Here is a 27,629-nt window from a genome sequence, read left to right as displayed (position 1 = left end):
GGCTAGTGGAAACATCTCAACATCTAACCAGTCAGGCATCCTTAAGATCTGTGAGCAATAACTGTACAATGTAAAATGCTGACACCATTACAGACTTATCATATGATAGTTACATTGTTCATGGCTTTCAGATTAGTGAAGGCTAGAAAAAGCAACCTCTTCTGTTTGTATATTGATACTTGCCCAGAATCATTGGTGAATTAAGTATGCAGATATTACAGGCAGTTGTAGTTAATTTTGTTACTGCAGCATAATGCATATTACAGTATTTTTTCGTGCTGTTTAGCTTGTTCTTTTATAAGGTAATAATTGTCTGTTGAACAGACACCGCAGTATTTTTTTACTGTTCAGCTTCTCTATGATGTGCTCATTTTCTATTGTACAAATAATTTAAGTTTTAGGCACTGTAATGTCAAGTCAGAATAGATATGTATCGTCCTATGTTTTAAAGAAAATAAAGCTGAACAAAATTGGGAGATAAGTTTTGATAAACTAAAAACAAAATCAAAGTATGTGTGATAGGATCACCCTGGGGCTTCATAGGACTAGGACAAGATTATTGAATTATATCATGAGTATACAATTGAAATGCTGTGGGTAGTAAAAATACTCAAATTTGCGTAGCATCTATTGAGAGACAAATACAGTGACAGTTCGTATTGATGTTCTCTCATCTGAAGGATTAAAAAATATGACTTGTTCAGTTGCAACTTTGGTTTTAAATTTTTGTCTCACTTTCACAAATTGGTATTGGTTTATTATTGTCACTTGTACCGAAGTACAGTGAAAAACTTGTCTTGCATACTGCTCGTATTGTATTGCCTTGTGCAAAGTTTCAAAATTGTAACCGTGTGCTAACTGTGTTTAGCATTGCATCAGCACTGGCAATTCATGCTTTGTCTTTTTTTATAACTGTCTGGAAAGGGATCTATTTTGTGAACTTCCGAATTCTACCATCTGCAAGGATTTTTCTGTGTTTCTGTTAATGATTAGAGTGTATGAATTTCAGTTCACAATAATAGTCATATGACACTTTATAGGCAAGAATTTGCTGGCAAAATTGTTTCACATGCACATAGTTGCTACCAGGTAAATCTCGGTGGTTTGCAACTCTCAGTCCTTCAAAGTTAAGAGAAGGGCAGTTCTCCCCTTCAACCTCGCTGTGTGTTTCAATGCAATTCACTGCAAATTAAAGACATCACGGAGTTAGGGCTGATACTTAACATGAAAGGTCTGCTTTGATAATTTATGTAATACTGCACAATGTCTCCAAGCTGGAAAGGGAACTTAAGAAACTGAAGTTTATCTGCTGCAGGTGGTAAATTGAACATTTTTAAAATTATTAGATTTTTGTTTTTTTCTTCTTCTTCCTCTCTTGATCCAGCTTTTTTTTCCCCCTTTTCTCTCCAAATTACTTAACTCTGATTTGCTTATCCATTTCATTGTTCTCTAGCTTCTTCAATCTGAAATTTCATTAAGTAATGGAACATTAACCCAGGTCCCACAGCCCATTGCCCTTGCTGTGCTGTTATCCACCAGTGTTATCGGTAGTTTGAAGCTCAAAAAGGTTTCAAGCTGAATGGCGAGGTTAAAATATCCAGTTAATTGGCCACACAAAATACCTGCACCAGCAAAATCTACTGCAATATTAAATTTTGAATTAGGGTTAATTTACTTAAAACCACTTGTATCATCACCAAATTTATTTTGTGCGTAGATGGATAAAGCCTTAACTTTTTTTTGATGATTGGTCCTTGTGCCTGACTTTTAACACTCCAGCACAAAAGAACCATTATAGTTTTATTTTAGCAAATTTGCAAATCCAACAATGCTGTAGTCTTATTTCAGATTTACAAACTTGAGAGGAGTTGGTGGAGGAATAATGCAAGCAAGGAGGCTTTCTAGCAATGTTTTGTTTGTTTGTTTCAGCTGAAAATGATAATAGGTTTGATAAAATAAAATTGATAATCTGTTTGCAGCAGACAAATTTCTGCATTGGTTCTTCTACAACTCGGATTTGATTTTAATTATTTCCAAGTTTTAATTTGTTAAAGAGTATTTCTTAAAATACTTTAAGATGTTTTGATGCACAAAGTTCCAAGCATGATGAATTTTTTTTTAAGTCAATTGCATTGATCAATATAAAGTGAGTGCTGAAAATACTTTTTATTTGCATATTCATATGGGCACATTTGCTGGTTAGAAATGTAGAGTAATGCAACATGTAATCTACCTCAACACAACAGCAGTGCTTTTGTTTTGGAGTTACCAATTAGTAATGAATTATGTTCAGTTTTGTACTGACTTCTGGGACTGTGAGACTGTCCAAATTGATTTAATATGTTCCGATGCAGGAGACATAGTTGGCGGAGGGGTTGGGGCTGCGTGGGGGGTAGTGGATGGGTGGGTAGCTGTGTGATTACAGGATTGGGGTGGGGGAATGAAGTGTAACTTCCATCCTGCCAGTCTGGCTGAATGCAAATACAAATGCCAAAGGTAAATGGATATCTTTCTTAAACTGTAGTCTACCCCATCTCTAGACATTAAATGATTCCTTTTAATATTAATAAATTAAGTAAAAGAAGACTTCCAAATGGAAAATAAAAGCAGAAACATAAAGAGACTCTGAGAACTGAAGTGATTTTGTGGAATAATGGGTATTTTACTCCACATCTTTCATACCTGTTAAAATAGTGAATAAAATTAAATTGGAAGTTGGTTAGTCTTAATTGTCAGTAATTAAAGAACCATTTAAATTTTCACCATATAAGCTTCATTGATTCAAATGTAATGTTAGCTGACTTATAAAAATAAGAACATGGGAATAAAAAAGGCCATTGAGCTGGTCTTGTTGATTTAGGTCCTTGTTGCTGAACCCACTGAGATCATTTTCAGCTTCCTTCTACCCTGGCGTCAAGCTTCTACCCCATGCTGAATTTGAAATATTTCCATTTCCTTTCTTGAGTGCTTCAACTGAGTCTACATTCACTGTGCTACATGGCAGTCTATTCATAAACTAATAATTCTAAATGTGAACAAGTTACAGCTTAAGTCAACTTTACTGTGATCCATTGTTAATTTGCTGCACATAAGTGACTTCACACCACCCTGTTGAATCTCATACTTAAGTTTTAAAACTTGGATCATGTACATTCTTTTTCATTTATGTTCAGACCTGACACTTCACAGAACAGTGAACTAAATCTATAACCCCCTTTCCATTGTTTTCATAACCAAAGTCATTTAGAAAATAGAACATAGGATACACTTTGCTAACTCATTCATGCTTTATTGATTGAACACTTCATCACCCTGAGCTTGTGATCGGATACATAACTGGCAGTCATAATGCAATGGTATTTTAGTTGCCAGAAATTACAATGCTCATTTCCCTGGTCCATCTTAATTTAATGAAATATACATTTAATACATGAAAATATTTTATTTCAGTTTTATTATTCATTACCTTGCTGTATGTTCCATTGACATTTTGCTTTTCCCGTTGCTGTTACAGAATTTTATTGACCTTATAGGGAAAATAATATTTTTAAGTCAGTACAGCCCAGTCTCTGGTACTACTGTTGCATTGTACCAGCAGTATAATTTAAAACCGTAAATGAATAATGAAGGACGTGGTTAATTCAGCTGATAGCGTAGCATTCTTGCCTCTGGGTCATATTCCAGGTTCAAACCCCTCTGCAGGTACTTGAACATACAAACCTATACTGATGGTCTAATGCTGCGCTGTCCCAATATGTTTTTAAATTGAGGGCCTTTCCTCTCAGGGAAAGATCCCATGATGTTATTTTGAAGATTTACCACCTGTGCCCCAGCCAAAATTTATCCCTTGCCCAATACTCTAATATCTCGTCAGTGTTGTGTTGCTGTTTTTGGGAGCTTGCTGTATGCAATTCAATCGTCACATTTTCTGCTATCTCCAAAGTACAGCTTTGGCTGTAAAGCTCTTTGAAGAGCTCTGATATTGTTGTGAAAGGTCCTATACATTTTTTTTCTTTTGCAGACCAGTCAAACTGAAAATGACTACTATAAATAATATTTTTTTGCATAGGCTAGTCCTGTGGTGCTATATTGCATTGGGCATTTTTAAATGTGATTTACCTTTTTAATTGTAGATCACGAAATATCTAATGGTCTGTTGTTTCTAGGCCTCCATTCATGGCTTGACTGTCAAATATCAAGAACATTGGGAATGAGCAAAATTGCATTCTCACTAACTAAATAACTTGCATTTAATTAGATAATGCAAGTTGATTTCACATGATCATTCACATCTGGCAATTTATATGGTAAGGACCATGTTAGTTTGGAACTGAAGTTCCATTTCCATGGCTTAACAAGGAGCAGAAATGGCAACTCACTGTTCCTGGTTACATAGGTTTTAGACAAGATAGATTAGGAGCTTAAAAAAGGACTGGGTTAAAGAAATGTTTGCAGCTATGTGAAGGAATAATATGTTGGCCTCATCAAATACGGCTCTACGGTGTGTCCTAATGAACTAAAAAGGGGGAGGAAAGCAGTCTGAAGGGAATAGAAGAGCAAATTCCTAGCAAATGTGAAAAGAAGGTCCATATTAATGGGGCATTTCACCCAATACAACGGTACAAACAACCTGATAGCACCAAGGGTGATAAGGGAAGTCAAAGAGAGAATACAAGCAGAGAGAGCATACAATATTGCAAAAACTAGCAGGAAACTAGAGGATTGGGAAGCTTTGTTTAAAAAAAAACAACGGAAGGCAACTAAAAAAGCAATAAGGGGAGAAAAGATGAAATATGAAGGTAAGCTAGCCAATAATATAAAAGAGGATACCATAAGTTTTTTCAGATATAAAGAGTAAAAGAGAGGCAAGAGTGGACATTGGACCACTGGAAAATGACACTGGAGAAGTAGTAATGGGGAACAAAGACATGGCAGACGAACTGAATAAGTATTTTGCATCAGTCTTCACTGTGGAAGACACCAGCAACGTGCCACACCAGGGTTCCGAAAGAGGGAGCTGAAGAGATTGTGGAGGTATTAACAGTGATCTTTCAAGAATCACTAGAGACAGGAATGGTTCCAGAGGACTGGAAAATCGCAAGTGTCACTCCACTCTTTAAGAAGGGAGGGAGGCAAAAGACAGGAAATTATAGGCCAGTTAGCCTGACTTCAGTGGTTGGTAAGGTTTTAGAATCCATTATTAAGGATGAGGTTTCGGGGTACTTGGAAGCACGTGATAAAATAGGCCGAAGTCAGCATGGTCTCCTTAAGGGGAAATCTTGCCTGATAAATCTGTTGGAATTCTTTTGAGGAAGTAACAAGCAGAATGGACAAAGAGTCAGTAGGTGCTGTTTACTTGGATTTTCAGAAGGCTTTTGACAAAGTGCCGCACGTGAGGCTGATAAACAAGATAGGAGCCTGTGGTATTACAGGAAAGGTACTAGCATGGATAGAAGATTGGCTGACTGGCAGAAGGCAGAGTGGGAATAAAGGTTGGCTGCCAGTGACTAGTGGTGTTCTGCAGGGGTTGGTGTTGGGTCTGCTACTTTTCATGTTACGTTAATGATCTGGATGACAATTGATGGCTTTGTGGCCAAGTTTGCAGATACAAAGATAGTTGGAGGGGCAGGTAGTGTTGAGGATGCAGGGAGTTTGCAGAAGGACTTGGACAGGTTGAGAGAATGGGCAAAGAAGTGGCAGATGGAATACAGCATAGGGAAGTGCATGGTCATACACTTTGGTAGAAGGAATAAAGGTGTATACTATTTTCTAAATGGGGAGAGAATTCAGAAATCAGAGGTGCAAAGGGACTTGCGAGTCCTAGTCCAGAATTCCCTAAAGGTTAACTTGCAGGTTGAGTTGGTAGTAAGGAAGGCAAAATGCAATGTTAGCATTCCTTTCAAGAGGACTAGAATATAAAAGCAAAGATGTAAGGCTGAGGCTTGAAAAGGGTTCGTCAGACCACATTTGGAGTATTGTGAGCAGTTTTGGGTCCCATATCTAAGGAAGGATGTGCTGACAATGGAGAGGGTCCAGAGGAGGTTTGCAAGAATGATCCCAGGATTGAAAGAGTTAAAGTATGAGGAGCTTTTGATGGCTTTGGGCCTGTACTCGGTGGAGTTTAGAAGGATGGGGGGGGGGGGGTGGATCTCAGTGAACATGGAGAGGATATTTCCAGTGGTGGGAGAGTCTAGGACTGAGGGCACAGCCTCCAAATAAAAGGGTGTTCCTTTAGAACAGAGATGAGGAAGAATTTCTTTAGCCAGAGGGTGGTGAATCTGTGGAATTCATTGCCACAGACGGCTGTGGAGGCCAAGTATTTGGGTATTTTTAAAGTAGAGGTTGATAGGTTCCTGATTAGTAAGAGTGTCAAAGATTATGGGGAGAAGGCAGGAGAATGGGGTTGCGAGGAAAAATAAATCAGCCGTGATTGAATGGTGGAACAGACTCGATGGGCCAAATGGCCTAATTCTGCTCCTACGTCTTATCTTATGGGTATAGATTACTTTAATTGCATTCAGGAGGACAATATTAGCCAGTTATCTAGCAAGTCCAACGAGAGTGTGGGAATTCTAGATTTAGTTTTAGGCAATGAAGCTGGGCAATTAAATGGAATATCAGCATGTTGGTGATGGTGCTCATAATTTAGTTAGATTTAGCACACTACAGGAAAGATGTGACGGAGAGGATGCAGAGGAGATGTTGCCTGGAATGGAGCATTTGAATCATGAGAGACTAGAGAGGCTGTGTCTATCTTCCTCCTGGAGCGGAGGAGGTTAAGAGACAATGTGATTGAGGTATATAAAATTGAAGGGCAGAGATATGGTAGATTGCAGGAAACTTTTCCCAATATCAGAGTTGGATAAAACCAGAGGACATAGATTTAGGATGAGTGTAAGAGATTAAGAGGGGATCCAAGGGGAGCCTTTTCACTCAGAGAGTGGTGAGTACCTGGAATACACTGCCTGAGAGAGTGGTGGAAGCAAATTCGCTGACAGTATTTAAGAAGAGTCTAGACGAACACTCAAATTGATATGGAAGGCTACAGGCCAAGTGGTGGAAGATGGGACTAATACAGTTGGGTGCCCACTGGTTGACGTGGATGTGGTGGGCCAAATGACGTGTTTCCATGCTGTATGATCCATAACAATGGAAAAGGATAAAGATACACTAAGGGTAATGCTTAAGTTGAGATAAGACCATTTAGGCTAAGAAGTGATTTCACAGAAGTGGATTGGAAACAGAATCTTGAATCCGGATCAGAACAATCTGAGGCATTCAAAGAGGAAAATAAGTGTTCCAGCAAAAGGTTTAGACTGCCAAATCTAAATGACAAAGTGCAGGGATGTTAAGATGAGACCAAAAAGGGAAATGTGTCAGATACCGAGAACTCAATAGTGCAGAGAGCTGGAAGAGTACAGAAAGTATAGGGGTGAATCTAAAAGGGGAATTAAGAAAGCAAAGAGTGTATGATAAAATACTGGCAAGTAACATCAAAATGTTTTAAATTACATAAAGTGCAAAATATTAACTTAAGATAGAGTAAGATCTAATAGGGATCGGAAAGGTAACCATTGTTTTGTTTTATTTCAAAATAGATTTTATAAGAAATCAGAATGATCTAATACAAAATGTTCAGCAATATTTTTATAACATGTCATGATATTCCTGTTAACATTAGCACATCATAGAAATCATTTATTTACAATCTTAAAGCAAATCGTTCATGGGATTTTAACACAGAATTCAACTAAGGAGAAAGAGTTTGTGAGTCAGGTTCTTAATGAAAACTTTCCCTTCACAAAATGGGGGATGATGCTGACATTAAAGAGAAAGAGTGCAAAATATTGAATGGGGTAAATATGGCAAGAGACGAAATATTGAGGCATGTCACCAGGCCTGATAAAATACCTAACAAGATATTAATAAAAGCAAAGGAAGAAAATTGAGGAGGTGCTGATCATCATCTTATAATTCTCCTTGTGACAGAAATGGTGCTAGAGGATTGGAGGACTGCTAACTTTGCACTGTTGTTTAAAATGAAGGGGGTTAAAGCAGTTACTTTAAATTTGATGAACAAATTATTGGAATCATTTTTTTAAGAAACAGTACAAGCCTTCATTTGGAAAGATGTAGATTAATCGGGAACATTCATCATGAATCACACAAGTCATTGAAAATTAGCATGCAGGTACATCAAGCAGTTAGGAAGACACATTGTGTATTGGCCTTTATTGCAAGAGGACTTGAGTATAGCAGTAGGAATGTCTTGCTCCAATTGTATAGAACCATGATGCAACTGCATATGAAATATTGTGTGTGGGACTGGTATCCGTACCGAAGGAAAGATATAATCCCGATTTGAGGGAGTGCAGCAAAGGTTGATTCCTTCCCTGGTGGTGTATCACATGAGGGGAGGTTCAGCAGACTGGGCCTAAGAAGTGCTCTGATTGAAACATGCAAAATTCTTACCAGCCTTCTAGGGAGGGTGCAGGAATGATTCCTTCTCTGGCTGGGATGTCTAGAATGAGAGGCCACAGAATCAAAACAGAGGTTAGAAAAAAATGCTTCACCCAGACGGTGATGAATTTGGAATTCTCTATCCAAAAAGGCTGCAAGGCTTAGTTTCTGAGTATATTCGAGAGAGAGAGAGATTATTAGATAGTAAGATAATTGAGAGGTCTGAGTCAGTCCAGGAAAATGGCACTGAGGTAAAAGATCAGCCATGATCTCAATGAACTGAAGTAGGAACGTAGGGCCAGATGTCCCACTCTTGCTTTGGTTTATCATGTTCTATGGATCTATTATTATTTAGGACTTTTTTTGAGGAATCAACTAGTACGGTCACAAAAGGAATATATTTTATGCAGATGTTTACAAGGCTTTTGAGATGGTCCCTTGTGGCAGGCTGGTCAAAAAAAGGAAAAGCTTAAGGGAGAGTGGCAAATGGGATCCAAAGTTGGCCCAGTGCCAGGAAGGTAAAAATAGTGGTTGTCAGGTGGCAATTACCATTGGATGTTCCACAGGGTCTGGTACTTCATCCCTTGCTCTTCATGATGTATACCAATGATGTAGAATTAAGTGTAGGGGTGTGATAAAGAAGTTTGTGGATGATACTAACATTGGCTGTATGTTTGAATGGAAAGTGAAGAGTAAAGTTTTGGACTGCAGAAGGCTGTTGCTGACTGGTCATGTGGGCAGAAAAGAGGCAAATAGAATTCATTCTGGAATATTGTGAGGTTATGCTTTTGGAGCAATGCAAAGGGACAAACAAATAGTAGAATATTGAGATGTGAAGGAATGGGCAACCTTGGGGTGTACATCCACATATTATTAACCTTAGTAGAACGGATGGATAAAGTGGTTAAGAAGGCAAAAGAGATGCTTTCTTTTATTAGTTGAGGCATAGAACATAAGAGCAGAGAGTTTATGCAACATAAACTATGGCCTAACTAGAGTTCTCCATATAATACTGGTCCCAACACCGCAAGACAAAATTGAATACACTTTTGAAGATGCAGAAGCAATTGATGAGTATGTTCCCTGAACTGGGACATATTAGCAAAGAAGATATTGAATGGACTGGAGCTGTGTTCTTCGGAACAGAAAAGGGGATATTTAATTGAAATATATAAAATTAAGAAGACAGGTTGAAGTAAGAAGGAAAGGCTATTTTCCCTTGCAGAGGGATCAAAACTAAGGAGCATAAGTTTGAAGTAGAGGAGAGGTGAGGTGGTAGGAGTCTGGACCTCACTGCCTGAAAGAGTTGTAGAGGCACAAATACTCATCACATCTTAAAAAGTAGTTGAGCGCGCATTTGATGAACCATAATTTGGAAGTCCTTGGACATGTTGCTAGAAGAAGTAGGTTGATTTGCTCTTTTTCAACTGGCATGGACATGACGGGTCAAATGACGGGTCAAATGACGGGTCAAATGACGGGTCAAATGACGGGTCAAATGACAGTCTCCCGTGTCATTATCTATGATCCTGGAGGCTCAGAAGGGGAACATTAAAATTGAAGATGCATACCTCCACAGATGTATGCCAAAAGTTCTTAAATTGATATTTTTATCTTTTATGACATATTTTTGTCCCAATCCTGCAATCCACAGTTCTGTTACTTTCAAAATACAATAGTTTTCTGGATACAAAGCTATTCCAATATTCAAATACCGTTTTAGATAGATTTATTTCAGAAAATCATATTTTGGGATTGAACATGTATAAAACAATGTGATGGGGAAAGTGTATCATGCTTGGTAGGAATTCAGCAACTTTGGTTTTGCAGTTTCCAAAAAGACTACACTAGTGGGGATTTCTTCACATTGCAGCTTGGACTATGAGAGGTAATGTTGAAGTCGATTGCTGTGATAAGTTAGCTGTTTTATTATTGGTGTGTCATGTAATTGTCAGGATGGTCAAATTAGATGGAGCTAAATCGTTATCATCTAGTGATTTCTCATTGTCCCTTGAAAACAGTTCCATTGTTTCTGACTATGATGATGATTTAATACTTCCTGATTCAAGAACATTTACATCTTTCAAACCTCCCCTTTGATTCCATGTATAAACCTCTCAGAGACCAATGCAGCAGTATTCAAACACAACTGTATTAAGTTTCTTTCATATTCTCTCATGAGATTTGGTCCATTAAACCTAAGCCAGCTCTTGGAGCATCCAAATTTTCTTTCTGTATCTCTTTATTTCCCTGTCTCTAATTGATTTCTTTGTTCAGTGTTCATTTTCTTTCCTCCTTGCTTGGTTAAGGAAGTAAACCATTGGGTGTGACATTTGTGGTTCCAGTTGCCCTTTTGATATTGTTGCCATTGTCAATTCACATTGCCAGCAAATCATAGTAAAATTGGACTGTGATCTTGAGGGATAACAGGAAAATGTTCAGTTCATATTATTTACTGCAAAATGCGCCATCCAGCAATATCTTGCCAGTTTTAAGTGATCTTTGAGCATAGATGATCAGTCAATTTACTTAGTGTTTTCCTTTTTTTCTTACAAAGATCCACTGCAGCCACTGATTTCTTGATAAGTTTTATTGAAAGTCCTCTGAAAATCCAGATGTCATGCATTGTATTTGGTAACATTTTGTCTCTCCCATGGAAATATTTATTAGCCATATGCTGCTCTAAACTTTTATAATTACTCAGAAAATGCAATGGGTAGTTATGATGTCACATAGTGGCAGTGAGTAGTGAATGAGCTAACAATGGTGTGGCAGAATATTGGCTTTGCACCTCCAGAAAAATTGGTCATGTTCAGTGAAATAATGTACAAGGTAAATTGAATGTACTTCGTATTGTAAATTTAAACAAAGATATTTGGCATGCCGATGCTTGATGTAAATCCATGGGGATATCTGAGGTTTATTCATGTGTACCTTATCAATAGCTTCTGTCATGAATAATGGAGATGAAGTGCATATCTATGATAGGTGTTCTGTGTTATTGTTATAAAACAATGTTGAAATTAATTTTTCTTTATTTTGTTAGTGTTCAGAATCAAGTCGATGAGGTTATTGATGTGATGCAGGAGAATATCACCCGAGTGATTGAACGAGGAGAGCGACTTGATGAACTACAAGACAAATCTGGTCAGAAATGTCTTGGTTTATTTACACTTTTGATGCCTTAATTAATCAAATTCTTTTTGTATCTTGAATGCATACAATTAACCCTGCTCAGCTCTAGTAACGGAGGCATCGTTCAATATTATTGGAAGCAACCAATTGGTCCCAAAAGCTGCCTTCTGACTGGGGAGGCTTGTGCAGTGCAGAACTGCCTGGCTGAAAGTAACAAGCCCCATCTGCAGAAATGCTTTGACAACCAGCTAAGTAAAGTCCCAGACTTGCTGGCAGTCAAAAGTGACAGAAGACTTTGAACGCCTCTGACATTCACGAGCATTTTAAAAGAAAAACAAAAACATTTTAAAAATTAATTGTATTAAATAATTCAATTAAAATTATTAACTCTTAAATCAAGAATAAGTATGACACTTAAAACACCAGAACACGCTTAAACAATTATGCATTTATGTACGTTTATGTCAACATAACTCTGGTAAATGCCCCTAAGATCAGCAGGCAGATTTTCCAGGGTTATTGTTGGGAAATTGCATGAAGATGGCAGTCCACTGCCTAATTCCATGAGCAGTGCAGCATTGGAATGCTGTTGCAATGACCTCTCGGGAAGCTCAGTATTTTTGCACTTAAGTGAGTGACACTCTGAAGTTTTTGAACAGCCCTCCAGGCAAACAAATCCATGCACCGCTGTTATAAATCAACAGAATACAACCCAAGTAACCTGTCCACATAATTTAACCTTAATACCCTAAAGTGTAGATATAATTTTGTTAGATAAGCATATCTGAGCTTTGGTTTGGCACCATTTGGCAATTTAACTAACTTTCAATATTTCACATTCCAAAATACTAACAAATTACAATCGGTAGTGGTCCCAGTATGAGTCTTGGGCACCATGCCCCTCACTGCCTCACCCACCACATTACTCAACTCTTGCCAACTCCACCTGTGCCAAGATAGCTTTAGTAATAAACATTGTTTTGCCACCCATCGATCTCTTCCGTATTCCCAAGATCTTGCCTGAGTTTCTACAGCTTCAAATCCAGTAACTGCAGCCTTTCACATGGTTTTAGCACATCACCTAAATTGGATTTTCCTCAGACATGTGAACAGCAAAGGAAATTTGCCTGGTTTCCCCTTCAAAATCCAGCTTGGCTGTTTTTTTGCTGGGTCATTATTGTTGTAATGACACCTGGAGAGGTACTCTGGCCTCTCTTAATTAAAATACGTTTTTCTTTGTTGTACGTCAAGTATTAACAGAAGCACATTAGTTTGAAATCTATTAGTTTAATCCTTGAATAATGTGCTAGACAACTGAATGTTGCATTTCAAAATTAATGTATAGATCTGCACAGACGGTGCGGAGGGCCCTAAGTAATCAGATGCAATTTTGTATTTTGAGAGTATTTTAAGAAAGCAGGAGGAAATCTGCATTCCATATGGTAGAGGAAAGAAAACTTTTAAACTCTGCAGGTTTATTACTTTACCCTATATAAAAAAAATTGTATTTTCACATCAGAAAATGTTGATTTGTGCTGTCCGGGAACGGAAATCAATTGAAGTTGTGATGCCAGTTGATTCACTAAATGCTGTTTTCCAAAACTGAACTGCAGGGGATAATTACCTCTTTCCTTCAGAACAGTCAAAACAAGCTTATTTTCACATATTTTTGTTGGACACAGGCGTCAGTAATCACTGCACTGGGTTCCTTAGAATGAACCAACCCATTAAAACATACTTAGCCCTAGTGCAGGTATTTTAAATCTGATCCAGGGCTGTTTTTTTTAAATTCACTTTCTTCTGCATGTATTAAAAAGATTAAAAGGAACTTGCATTAACTAAACAAATCCTTATTGTCAAAATTTATCTTAGAATAATTTATAAAGATGTTCTGGCACCTACTTAATAAAAGTACTTTAGATAGGTCTCAAAGCTAGTGGTTGTTTACTCTTTGCAGCTGCTAGTAGTAGTTCCCTCTGCATTTCAGAAATCTGACCATAGTAATATGGAACCTGTACTGCTGCAAGTGTCTGACCACATTTGCTTACGTTGCCAGTCACGAGGTCTCTGGGCAACTGTACAAATGATCCATGCCTTGGAGGGCAAATCATTCAAGTCAATTCTCAACTGGACTAATGGTCCACCTTGTACCTCAGTTTGTCACCAGGACTGCTGAACAGAAATTTGGCAACAATCATGAAGAAATCCGTACCTCAGATTGTCCCAACCTCCCAGCTGAGAAAGATGCCCAAAGATGACCAGCAGCTTTCTTTAACAAGCATTCACCATAACCTGTTTTGTGTTCTGATCCACTTCATCAAAATTGATACCAATGCCCTCCACCCCAGATCACAGCTCAATAAGGTATCGGGCTTAAATAAAAACCCATCACTATTTGAGGACCTCAAAATTAAGCATCTGTGAACCACACAAATACCATGTTCCCTTGCCTGAAACTGAATGCAGGGCATATTCCTGCAAGCTCAAAGAGTTTAGTTACAAGGGATTCTCCAAAAGTGTGTCACTAAAGTTTAACCGCTAAGTCAATGCACATTGCCAATGCTGTGCAAGTTTACTTTACTGAGGATTGTTTGGAGTTGTATGGGCATATTCTTAAACTTTAATAACCAGTCTTTCCTTGATTCCCTTGGTAATGGAAACAAATTGCTTAGTAGCATCACTCATGCAAAGTAACTGGTGTTTGCTACCTCCAAAGAGAACTCAATATTTTCCTATTGTTTGTTTCTTGTGGTGACAGAACCTTCAAGGCCCTAAGCTTTAGAATTTGCTCCCTAAACCTGCCTCTCCCTGCTCCCTTAAGATGCTTCTTAAAAACTACATCTTCAACGAAGCTTTTGGCTATCTCTCCCAATCGTCTTGGATGATTCTGTCTCAAATTTGTGTGATGATGCTCCTCTGAAGTGCCCTTGAGTGGTTTCCTACACTTAAATTGCTCCATAGATACAAGCAGTTGTTTAAGAAGGTTAACTATAATTTATTCCAGCCAGTGCCAGTCCTGCCCCTATGCTAATATGTAGCAGTGAGGGAGCGTGCGTTGCCAAAGGCTACATCCTTTCTCTCGGGTGCACATAGAAAGTCCCAAAGCTCAATTTTGAAAAGGATGAAAGAAGCTATCTCTGGTGTCCTAGCTGATATTTATCCCCAATCAGATTATGAAAGGTGATTGTCTGATCACTGTCTGAAAGCTGTTTGTGGGAACTTTGTTTACAAGTGGGTGTCATTTCTATATTACAACAGTGACTATCCTTCCAAAAGATGCTTCCTTTGTGGGAAAACATTTTAGGGTACTCTGAAAGGGAGGTGGAAGGTTCTCTCTTTCAACATGGACATTTCAATACAGTTTGCATCCGAGAGTGGTTACATTGAGAGGGCAGATTAGGAACTACAGCTAGTGTTCTGGTCGCTGACTGAGGTTATTGGAGTAACTTTGCAACCACCCTGACTGACAGTAAGTGATAATAGACTACAGGAGAGAACCTTTCTGGTTCTGTATGGTTCTTTGATTGACAAGCAGCTGAGCTACAATTTGTGAAGGAGATTGGGATGGTGGTGGGGGAGAATCCAACATCTTTTTAATATTTTTAGCCTTTGTAATTACGGAAGGTCAGAGGTGGTCTGCTTCAGATCTGATGAAGGGTGTGTAGAAAAATTATTGATGGTCAGCATCAGAGAAACATGTTATCATAAATGCTACCAGATATGAAATTGATACTAGTAAGTATCCTGCTTGGTTAAGCATCTTTGAAAGGTCAATGAGCAATGTAAAGTTGCTTTTGGCCTTCCTTTGTAACTCCAAAAATTCCATGTGGATTCTTGGTGTAGGTAGTTGCAGGTGATGCCTCTGGGGACATCCAAGGGGTTGGATAAACCAACAAGTAGATGGGGTGGTATCCTACTTGTCCGAGCTGCTGCAGCTGTTGCTCTAGGTAGATACTATTCTAGTGGATTTTTATTAATCTTTTGTGTTGTGTAATGGTATATTTAAAGCAATAATACTTTGAAGTAAAAACATTTTGAACAATCTAGGAAAAGAAAGCAAACTGCAGATTGGTACCTGATCTCTGTGTAACTTCTATGAAAGTTGCTGTAAACTAGCCCACAATTCCGTTTTCCTTTCAGCATTACTTTTTCGGAACAAAGGAATCATTGTGAACTCAAAAAAGTTACTATTAAAGTTTGAATTATTGATCAGGTTTAAGCTGATTGGAGACTTTTACAGTTCCTTTTGTCTCCAGACTTTCTGTCTTAGACGTGTTAATTTTTTTTGCAGAAAGTTTATCTGATAATGCCACAGTTTTCAGCAACAGAGCAAAGCAGTTGCGACGTCAGATGTGGTGGAGAGAGTGTAAGGTGAGTGATGTGGCAAGTGCTGTGTATTTTTTTTTAGTTGACTTGGCAGAGATGATTTCTAAATACTAATGTCAAGAAAGCCAGGATAGCAATTCCTGGGGCATAGAGCTTAAATGGAAGTGAGAGCTGTCTCTTCATAGAATTAATACATTCCATTGACCTGAGGGTCCTGCCAGTTATCAATCCTAATTAGTTTGTTTCTTCAGACTTTTCTACTTTTAAATCCCCAGAGAAGAAGAATGTATGGCACATTATATAAATACTGGTTATATTGATAAATGTTAACCATTCTGTAGACTACCCATTCTTGTTCATAATTAATTATGAATAAATTATCTTTATATCACTTAGCAATAAGATTGATTTTAATGTCAGATTTGTAAACGTGACTTTCCAGTAAAATGTTTTCCTCTGCATGAGCTTACTAGAAATAACATTGAAGCAGTTAAAAATATTAAAATATTCCTGTGAAAATAAATACTTGTCTTAATTTGGACACAAAAAAGAAATGCTTTAAATAATTCACAAATACATTAATAAATGTTGACAAGATTCATTTTATTTATGATATGTAACATTGATTTTGAATTTCAACTAATCAGATGAATATATTGTTTTTCATGAAAGCTAATAAATAGTTCATAACTTCAAAATTGGCCCCGGTGCTTTGTACTTTCATTGACCCATTATAAATAACCTTTAATTATAGGTTCTGTGTCATAATGGATGGTGGTAGACAGCATGCAGCTGGTGAAGTGCATGTAAAACAAATTTAGATGCTTCAAGAACATTAGAATTCTTTTCTGAGCAGAATAGCTAAGGGCTGTACTGGTATGCAGTCATAGTAATAGTGTGCTAAATGTACCCGGTAAAGAATTTATAGGTTTTGACTGACATTTTAATGTCACACAAATGATAATATTTCCAGAATGTTTTCTTTTTAAAAGTAACACGGTTAAGTCTGAAGACAGAATTATGTGCCTTTCTGAAGATTTGAAATTTTCGTAAAATTGAAATGCAAGTCTGTTTGATTTATGAACAAGGCGGAAAGAGAAAGAATTTGCATTTATACAGCACCTTTCCCAGACTCAGGATATCTGAAAGCATCTCACTTACAATGTTGTAGTTTTGAAGTATGGTCACTCTGGTAGAAAACATGGGAGGCAATTGTGCTCAGCAAGCTCTTGGTACATCAGTGAGATAATGATCAGGGTAATCTATTTTTATATTAGTTGTTAGTTGAGGGATGAATTTTGACTTGGACAATAGGTGACTTCCTTGCTGTTCCCCAGTAGTGTCCTATTATCTTTTGAATCAAACAAGGGCAAGTCCACTACTTAATCATGAGATTTCGTCATAGTCCAATTATTACTCAATACTTTGTTGAAGTGTCGAATAATTTTTCATGAAAATAATGGTTAGAATAGGAGAGCAATTGTGATAGCGGCTTTAGTTAAGGTGACAGACGGGCAATTCTGTGGCTATGGATGGGACTCCACGATGGTATGTTACAGTCAAGGACATCACTGAATGGCTGTGGAGCATTCTGAAAGGGGAGGTGAAGAACCAGAAGCTTTGGTCCACGTTGATACCATCAACATAGGTAGATGAAGGGATGAGGTCCTGCGAGCAGATTCAAGGGAGCTAGGAAAGAAATTAAAAAGCAGTACTTAAAAGGTATTCATCTTGGGATTACTCCTAATTTTGTGTGATACCAAGTACAGGAATAGAAAGATAGAGCAATTGAATGCATGGCTGGAGATGATGCAGAAGGAGAGCTTTACAATTCTGAGGCTTTGGGACTGTCGTGGAACATATGAGATCTGTGCAAATTGAACAGATTTGTACCTCAGCAGGAGCAGGACCGATATCCTTAAAGGGAGTTTGTTAGTGCTGTTGGGAGGGTTTAAACCAGCTCGGCAGATGAATAGGAGTCTCAAAGGGAATTCAGGAAGGAGAAACACAAAGTAGGCATCAGAAGTTAGAAAAGCAGCAATCAAAATAGGCAGCATAAACAAAAACAAGTGGCAAATGGGGTGAAAGTACAGAAAAATGTTAAAATGCTGAAATTAAAGATACAGCACAGTGGCACAGCTAATAGAGCTGCTCCCTCCCAGCTCCAGCAACCCTGGTTCAATGCTGACCTCCAGTGCTGTCTGTATGGAGTTTGCATTGTTATCCCTGTGACTGTATGGGATTCTCCTAGGGTGCTCTGGTTTCCCTCACATACCTAAGATGTGTGGTTTGGTAAGTTAATTAGCCACTGTAATTTACCCCTCGTGTGTAGGTGGGTGGTAGAATCTGGAGGAAATTGATAGCAGTGTGGGGAGAATAAGATGGTATTAGGGTAGGGTTTGTGTAAGATCAGTGTATATAGATGTTTGGTGCTTGACGTGGACTTTGTTGCCCAAAGGGCCTGGTTCCACGCAGTATAACACTATGACCTCAATACACAATTTGCAATAAAGAGATGAGTTAAGGCCACAGATAGAAGTAAATGGGTACGAACTAATTGCCATTAAAGAAACGCGGCTGCAGGGTAACCAAAGCTGATAGCTGGATGGTCAACCATATTCTACATTTAGGAAGGACAGACAAAAAGGAAAAGGAGGTGGGGAGTGTGATCTGTGGTAGGAAAAGAATCTTGGTTCGGTGGATCATGATGTAGAATTAGAATTAATTTGGGTGTTGCTAAGAAACAGCAAAAGGCAGAAAACACTGATAGGTGTTACTTACAAGCCACCGAATAGTAATTGTAATATTAGGCATAACATAAATTAGGAAATTAGAGGAGTGTGTAGTAGTTTGGTTTGAACAAGTCAAATTAGCATTAATAAGGTATGATTGAATTTATGGTGATGCATTCAATGTAAAGTTCTATCCGAAAGTAGGGTCTTGAAATGTAAACAGCTTACACTTCCTCCCATCTCATGGTTATTATTTGTAAATTTTCTGTTCTTTGCATAATATGGGAGACCTCATAAATTTTTGATTTCTGCCATGAGGATAGTAATAAACAGGACCAGATGTTTTTTGTCAACGAAAGCTCTGACAGCTTTTAATACAGTCCATTAATTTCTTACAGCTATTGTAAGAACTATTAACATTGAAACTTTGTTTGAATCAGACATTTTCTCAAATAGGGAAGTTAATAGAAATAAAAGATTTTAATGTTACCTTTTAAATGAGGTGAAAGGCAGTTTTTAAAAGTAAAGCTCTCCTTTAGTAAAATTGTGCAAGTGTTTTGTATGTGGGTCTTTTAGACTTGAATTTTGTACCATTCAGTTTGCAACTCACCTGCTGTCTTCATGCTTTATAAAATCTCCTTCAAGTATACTTTTTTTCTGAAGATGCGGCCTCAGCCTATTTAATCTTTGCTGATTGCTGATAGTTACACCTTCTCCATTTCCCTTAGTTCAATATTTGCTTTGTGGCAAGGAGACTAGAATTGCACTTGGTATTCTAACTGTAGCTTAACCATGGTTCCTTATAAATTTAAATTTGCTTGCTCCCGTGCTCTCCAATTGTGTTAAGAGGCCTAATATTGTGGAAAGATCCATTTTGGCAGAGTCTCTATTTCAGGTAGAGCCTTGTTAATATGACTTTCCTGCTTTTGTATTTTGTTCCTCTGGAAATGAACTTTGTTTACTCTTTTTATGATTTTATGAACTATTCGTGATCATTGCATATATTCTATATTCCCTGTTCTCCATGTTCTTCTACTCCACTTAGTTCCAGAGAAAATGTCACCACTTTGCCCATCCTACTAAAATTTAGATCTCCCTAGTTAATCCTGCCCCAAATTTCATCTGTTCTTCTGTCCAGGTTCTACTTGTTGATCATTTCTGATATCTCTGTTCGTTCCCATACGCAAATCTGCTAACTTCCAAATTATCCTGCCGCAAAACAACAAATTTCACATCATATAAGACAGTGATAATAAACTTGATTCTGATCCTTATCATTATCCTCACTTCAAGATTTTTCTTTGATCATAGTTTCTGTCACATTCCTTCATCACCTGCACCAAAGAGCTATATAAAGGTAGTGAATATTGTTTTACAGTTTATTCTTTAAGGTAGTTTATAATATTTATTTGTCTAAACTTGTTATTCAATTATGAATGGAGATATGGGCATATGACATACAACTTAAATGCCTTTCCATTCTTTAACTTGTTACATCAGAGGAACATATACTTCCAGTAGACAGTGTTATGTAAAAGTAACATTGAAACTTGAAGTAAATAAATAACAGCACAGTAAAAGTAACATTGAGACTTGAAGTAAATAAATAACGGCACAGTGGCGCAGTTAGTGGAAACTTCAGTGACTTGGGTTCAGTCCTGATCTCTGGTGTCGTCTGTGTGGAGTTTGCATGTTCATCCTGTGGCCTCTTGGATTTTCCCCCAGGTTTCTTCTGACATCCCAAAGACATATGGATTAGTAGGGTAATTGGTTACTGTAAGTTGCCTCCAGTATGTAGGTGGGTGGTAAAATCTGGGGGGAGTTGATGGGAGCCTGGAGTGAAAAGGTAACAGGGAAAATTAAGGGGGGAATGGGATTGCTCCATGAGCCAGTATATATCCATTGGACTGAATGGCTTCCTTCTGTGTCATGTGGAAGTTTTGTTGAACAAATACACAGTGCCTTTTACCAGTTGAGTGAGCAGGTCCATGGAAATTAATTTTGAATTGGTCATTTTAAGAGTCTTTACCTCACACACTAAACATGAATATTAGCATTACAGCAAAATTAGGTCATTTGATGATCTTGTTTTTGTTCGGCTTTCTAACAGTTTTTCTAACACACCTTTTAAAATCTAACACTTTGACTTGTCTTCCCCAATTTATCTCATTCTTCCTCCCCACACTTTATTTTAGTTACAAGTTTACTTCTACATTATTGTTTGATCCTATCTGGTATCTTATGCATATTTTTTCTCTCCTATGCCCCTGATCACAATATTCACTTTGTAAGTAGCCTGCATTTGATGAAAACCATGGCCAAAGGTTGTTTTTTTTTACTACCAGATAATAGAAGCACAGGACTGAGTGATTTTGTTGCACATGTGGCATGACAACCCAGACTTTGATCAGATGCTTTAGCTACCAAGAGACGTGATCTCCATAGCTTCTATGACCTGTTCATGTCCAGACAAGATTTGTAACATGGAACTGCTAATAGTTTGTAACAGATAAACACATTAACTCATTACAAAATCAGAATCTGAAATGTGAATGAATGGGAAATATTTTTGTCCTGTCTTTGATTTTTTGTACAACATCAGAGTTATAGAAATTGGTGAAATATTTCTTGTGTCGTTTCATTCAAAGGTAACTGACCTTTTCTTCACCCTTCAGAAATATCTTTTGTTGCATTCTGGCACCAAGGCTAGTAAATCATACCAAGCACAAAAAAATCTTCAAATGACTGTCTAAAACTTCAAAATGGTGGCTCCTTCTTGACACTTGTATTTACCTACAGTATACTGTAAAATAGTCTTATGTTATCCTCCCTCCCAGTTCTATTCATCTTTTTCTTGACACAAAATCTTTTGCAACTTGTGCTTAAGTATTTTGAGATATTTAATTATTTGTGATTTTTTTGAAAAGTGATGGTACAGCGACTGCTGAGTGAATGGGTAAAGTAAAACTATCGAGGACAATAAAAGGCTCCTGAACTATGCAAAGATTTTTAATTAGCAAAAGCTGATTCAGGCATAATTGACTTGGAATTTTGAGGATTTTGTTTAATTACTTGTTGTTTGAGGATTTTGTTTAATTACTTTTTATAGTTCTGAATGCATTTATTTGTCATTTAAACAAATTATGTAATTTTAACATATCTACAGATCACCTCAAATTTCATCTAGCCAATGGTGTTGATGTGCCATGAGGGAGTCTCTTGATCCATGTTGCTTTATTCCAGTCTATGTGGTAGAAGGCATATGGGGCTTCATAAAGAAGGTTTAGATGCACCTTTATTTCATGATATGAATGGCTTTATTAAAACTTGAAGGGTCTGGACTACACGATTGCGCCAGTGCTTCATTTCAGGAACACAAAATCTAGGCTGGCCCACATTTATGGGACTGAGGGAATGCTGCATTGTCAGATGTCCCATTCTTTGGTTAAGGTTTTAAACTGAGACCTTATCAGTCCTCACAGGTGAATCAACCATAGCATTTTCATTATCTAGAGTCTTGCACCATTTATCCCACAGTTAGCCTTAATTTAAAATAATTGCAGTTTGTGGAAGCTTGCTGTGCACAATTGATGCCCCATTTCCTACTTTACAACAGTGATTTACACTTCCACAGAACTTCAATAAATGTGAAGAGCATTGCAATATCCTGAGATCATGAAAGGCATGTAAGACATTAAATAAAGTGCAAATTCTTCCTTAAACCTTCACTGTAATAGCATAAAATGGATATGTTAGAGATCCTGGAGACTCGGTAAGTATCAAACTTTAGCTCGTATGTTTGTTTGGAAAAAAGATGCTCTTAATTTTTTTCACAGCTATCCCTGATAAAGCTTCATGAAACGTTGCTTTGTACTACATATTTTGACTTTGTTAACTTTCCCATTTCAGATGAAGGCCATCATATCAGTGGTTGTCGTAATTGTCTTGTTAGTTATCATCAGTAAGTATGTTTACTATCCTAAAGTAAATAGGGCTCAATTTCTGTAGTAAATACCATGTTCAAGTTGCCAAAGTATTCTGAAGTATAAATAACAAGGGAGTCCCTAAATTGTTATGTATTTCTGTATAAAGCAAACAGAATGTATATTTCACCACAGTGTGGCACATGTTCCTATTACTATCAGAAAAACAAAGGACTGCAGATGCTGGAATCTAGATGAAAAACAATATGATGCTGGAAATGTCCTGAAGAAGGGTCTTGACCCAAAGCGTTGACCCCCTGCTTTTATCTACAGATGCTGCCTGGCCTGCTGAGTTCCTCCAGCATCATAGTGTTTTCCTATGACTGTCCCTTGAACAAAGAAAAGCCAAAGCACTTTTTTTTGTGAAAAATTTTAATAAGCAGAATTAAATTAATTCATGTGGAAAAACATATTGATGTTGAATAGTTTTTCAGATGACTTTGAAGGAAATATTCCAAAACTGAATGGATTATTTTGGCTTTATCTTTTTTTAAGGATCTAGTATCCATTTTTGTTGCAGATGCCTTGCATTAAGGAATAGGTCAGTTGAAGCTAATTCCTTCAGCTGTTGTTAAAACTTAGTGTAATGCCTATATTACTAAGCAAACATTTTTATTAACAATTGGTTTTCCTTCTTGTTGCAGTACCTGTAATTTTGAAGAACCGCTCATGATGACGAGACATGCACGGTGACAATGCAGGAAAGTTACTGCCTCGGTCTCTAGAAACTACTTGAGATACATGTATAATATCTCAGTTATGGTTCTATCCATTTTTTACAGAAGAAATCTGCACTCATGAGCACTCTCCACATTGAGTTCCCTTCTGGAATAGGGGACCAATACATTACCTAACTGCTATCTACAGGAAGGGTAGTTTATTTCCTTTTAAGTATATTGCATCATTGCCATGAAAATTTTTTTTTTTTTTAAACCCTTCACAGATAATTTGATTTTGGTGAAACGTGGTATCTAAACAAATTGTCATCTAGCTTTCCCCAATTTTCTTGAGGGAATTGACTCACATTTGGGATAAAGTTACACAAATACATATCCCTTCAGAGTACCTTGCTCAAGTTAGCATTCTTAGTACACGAGTCTAATCAGTGAATGTTGGTGTGCTTTTGCACAGTGAAGAACATCTCAAGAAAACCCATTCCTCTTCACTTTCTCAGACGCGTAGATGTGTAGTTGTTCCAGCAAGGTCAATGGAAAGGGATCAGGAATAAGCACCCAAGCTAATTTTCCCCCTCGTTCCATGGCTCGTATGATACCGAGCCCACTTACACCCTATTTTCCATCCAGACTGAAATCCACCAACCCTGCATAATCCTGGGGTTGACCACAGGCTTTGTGTGATTTAGTACTGCATTAGAAGGTGCAATAATTGACCAAACCACTAGATAAGTAGTTGATGTATCTACTGAAGTGGAGGAGGATTGAATGGATTCTACAATGAAGTAGGGATCAATGCTTTTTGGCATAATGTCCTGTTTCTGAGAAGAATTTTCTCAGTCATGTGATATATTTGTTAAGAGATTACTTATTGATAATAAATTATATGCAACTATTTTTTTGACCATGCCAAACTGTTATTTACTTTGAGTATGCTTTGTCCTGTATGTTTTAAGGTGTTTCTTTTTGCTTCAGAATTTTGAGTTTACTTAATTGTAAAAATTATTTTATAATAAAATCCATAATACTTCATAGATCATCCAGATTGCCACTTGCACATGATGTTGGTGAGCTGGATTTATTTAATTCTTTGCTTTTCACCTCAGGAGTAAAATTATCTTTGCGCTGCATCAGCTGCAGCGTGACTATGTCTGTGGAAAGTTATTTTTCTAACCTAAGACAACTTGCTGTGCTGTTTTCAAATTTCTTTTGCTAGAATAGAGAGAGTTCAATTTCAACATTTTCAATCCTTACCACAGAAACATTAGAGAGAGAATCGCATGTATCCAAGGAGAGGCCTGTTCCCTCTTTGCTCTCGAGGGTATAGTTGGACGGTATAACTCTGGCTGAGAAATACTCACAATTTAATACTGGGTGCAGTATAATGGGGGTGACAAAGTTGGAATAGCACATCAAGTTGTATGTTCATTTACTCTTATTTACTAAAAGTGCTTCAGTTTATTTTTTTTAAACAGTTGTTTCTTTATTTGACTGCCTATTAAAAGTGGTAATGTAGGAGTTTGTTGTATCTTTTTCTAACATGTGCGTTATTAGGCCTGGAAAAGTGAACTGTCCAGTAGATAATAAGATCTTTTGAAGCCTTGTCACATGTCCCACAGTGTTATACTTGCAAAAATGTACTAAAGCCAGTCATTGACCTGGTTAGAAGCTTAAATGTGTAACATGAAGCCACAGTCATTAGAGATTGACTGTAGAAATTTATAAGTAGGTAAAATCACCTGGATTTGCCTGTTTAAATAATGGCCTCATAAATGCAGGCCACGTTAGAAAATAAACATCAAAACCCAGAACCAGACCAGCCATGTGATTAAAAGATTTGGAAGCATCAAAATCATATGCAGAGGTTTTTGATTTCATACGTAAATAATGGAGTGTCCTTCATTTGGCTATTAATCAAACTTGTTTTGAGATGGGTTTACAGCCCAGACTATGCTGCCTTTATAGCTAAGTTTGAATTTATTATCTTGATGCACCGCAAGTTCTTCAAAAAGAAAAAAGTGTTAATAGGAGCTTAGAAGTTTAACAAAGCAGTGAGGAGATTTACAAGTTTATAATCAAGCTCTCTGGAAACTACCCAAGAAGAATGTAAGAATGTAAAACTTTTCCAATAGGGTTTCCTAGTTTAATTTGTTTGTGAATGAGAGGTGAGTGTGGTAAAAATGCATTGAGCAGTCATAAAGAATGCTATTTAACATTGTGCAAGAAAATGATTCGTGTCTTCTTTGTTGAACCAAAGGATATAATCACTAAGTTGAGAGTTAAGATACTCTCTCAACTTAAGATGTAAAGCAATTGTCGAGGATAGCAAAATAAGTTTAAAATGGAAATAAGATACAGTGATTGGTTTGGTAATGATCTCTGCATTCACATAATAGAGTATAACTGAAGGCAGGTGTCCTGTCATTCTCCATGATCAAGCAGCTGGGAATTTTAGAAGAAATGTTAAATTTTTTTTTCGAATGCATTGTAATTAATTAGAAGCCACAATGACACCCTGGTAATGTAGAAGCAGTTAGTAGCAAAACAATTCTAGTCATGAAAAAGCATATCTTCCCACATTATCACACTTTGTAACTTCTTGTAAGAAAAGAGATGACTGGTCTGCAGCAATATTGATGTTTTAGTCCTTTTCTAGTATCTTGAGTGGTGTACCTGATTTTTTTTGCTGTTTGTTTTCTCGTGAGGGTCACTGAAGGTTAATCTTTGCAATAACTGAATTCTTAATGAATGTGCAGTTTCATCTGGTTAAATAAAAAGATAAGTTGAGAAATATATACATAAATGAGTAAGTATAAATCTTCTTAAATGTAGATTTTTTTTTAAACCAATGATGAATATACTGGCTTCTAAATTGATAGACGTGAACCCAATTGTAAAAGGAGATTAGTTTGTTAATCAAATGCTCAAATATTGTAGAACTATAATTTTTTAAAAAATCATTCCCCATTTGTAATTTAACACTTTCATTGAGTACGCTGTGAATATGCATTTCCACTTCATTGTGGATAGTAAGAAGTTTGTTTTATTGAGTGTACAATTAAAGCCTTGGCCACTAAAACTGAATAAATGGAGGAGCAACAGCACAATTTGGTTCCTGATTTTCTCCTTTATAGGTTTCAAAAGGTTCTATGGCCATGTTAGAACCTTACTGTTTAAAGTTTGTCTGTTTTTACTTTCAGTCGTAGATTGAAGGATTGCGAACCAACTTACGTTCTGCTACGGTTAAAACATGACCTAGAACAAACCCAAATAGAAATGGGTTTCATTCGTAATCAAAATCACTTTTCTCAGAGCAGTCTAATTTGTACCTTTTTATTTTGTCGTTGAACCCAGTTAGAGCTTTACATACAATGTGCAATTCTAAAAATTGTTGCCTTTTTCACCTGCTGTATAGAACTTGTAAATCCTTAGTTTTTTTTTAAACATGACTGCAATATGTTTACAATAGTGTATGTTCATTTGTACCTCTTTCTTCCTCCCTCCCTTGCTCTTCATCCACCACCCTTGTTCCTTAGTACCATGGATAATCCCATGGGCAAGAGAACAGATATAGGTGCTGTGTCTGGTGTTTGCCAGTGCCATTTTGTGCATGACTTTTTTTGCAAGATGGTCTGTGAGGTGGACTTATTTTAGTCTAATGATTTTTCCTTCTGCTCGTATACTCAGTAATATTTTGCTCTTAATTAGCATCTCTGTTAGTTCTTCACCTCTGACAACTGACTGGGTCACAGTAAGCATGAATCAACTTGTACAATTCATAGGGCAGGTTGTTGTCATTAGTTAAAGCTTCTGACAATTAATAGGCTGCAAGACAATGTCATATTTTTCACCATTATTCAATTTCCTAGGGGTGGTATAGTGAAGAAAACTTCTTTTAAACATTAATAGAAAAAAAGACTTGAATATTAAGGGAGTTTACCTTGTTGAGTTTTACTTTGTGTTGTAACTCTGTTTTAGTGTTGTTTTTTATCCGTATATCTGCATTGTACAGGCTGTTTATAAACACTTACTGTTTATAATTGGGTGAAAACAAGGATAATTCAACAGCATACCCAAAACCATTTAAAAAAAAAACTGAGTATTGGCTTAATTTCCAGGTAAAATACTTTTTATCATCTGAAAAGTTTTTACAATATAATGTGATTTGATTGTTTTGATTCCTTTTGAATGTTGTACTGAGAACTGTGAAAATAAAAAGTGTGCACTATCACAAATACTGTTTTTTCTTAAAGGGAAGTATGTGTATTTTGTAAGAATATGAAAACATGAGGCCCAGGCTGTCCCTAAGATTTAAGGTA

At 37.1% G+C, this 27,629-nt stretch overlaps 1 protein-coding gene across 3 annotated transcripts in view; it reads left to right on the top strand.

Moving 5' to 3' along the window:
* The window catches only part of vamp4 (vesicle-associated membrane protein 4), a 79,164-nt gene extending 51,619 nt beyond the window's left edge, over nucleotides 1-27,545 (top strand). For all 3 annotated transcript variants that reach the window (XM_052012887.1, XM_052012886.1, XM_052012888.1), the window contains exons 5-8: nucleotides 11,507-11,607; nucleotides 15,887-15,966; nucleotides 22,563-22,614; nucleotides 23,281-27,545. In XM_052012887.1, the coding sequence (XP_051868847.1) occupies nucleotides 11,507-11,607; nucleotides 15,887-15,966; nucleotides 22,563-22,614; nucleotides 23,281-23,309 (262 nt within the window). In that variant the 3' untranslated portion in view covers nucleotides 23,310-27,545. The remainder of the gene's footprint in view (nucleotides 1-11,506; nucleotides 11,608-15,886; nucleotides 15,967-22,562; nucleotides 22,615-23,280) is intronic.
* Nucleotides 27,546-27,629: the final 84 nt, after the last annotated feature.

This window comes from Pristis pectinata, chromosome 3 (assembly GCF_009764475.1).
Source record: "Pristis pectinata isolate sPriPec2 chromosome 3, sPriPec2.1.pri, whole genome shotgun sequence".
Lineage (NCBI taxonomy): Eukaryota > Metazoa > Chordata > Chondrichthyes > Rhinopristiformes > Pristidae > Pristis > Pristis pectinata.
This window is presented reverse-complemented; position numbering and strand designations above follow the sequence as displayed.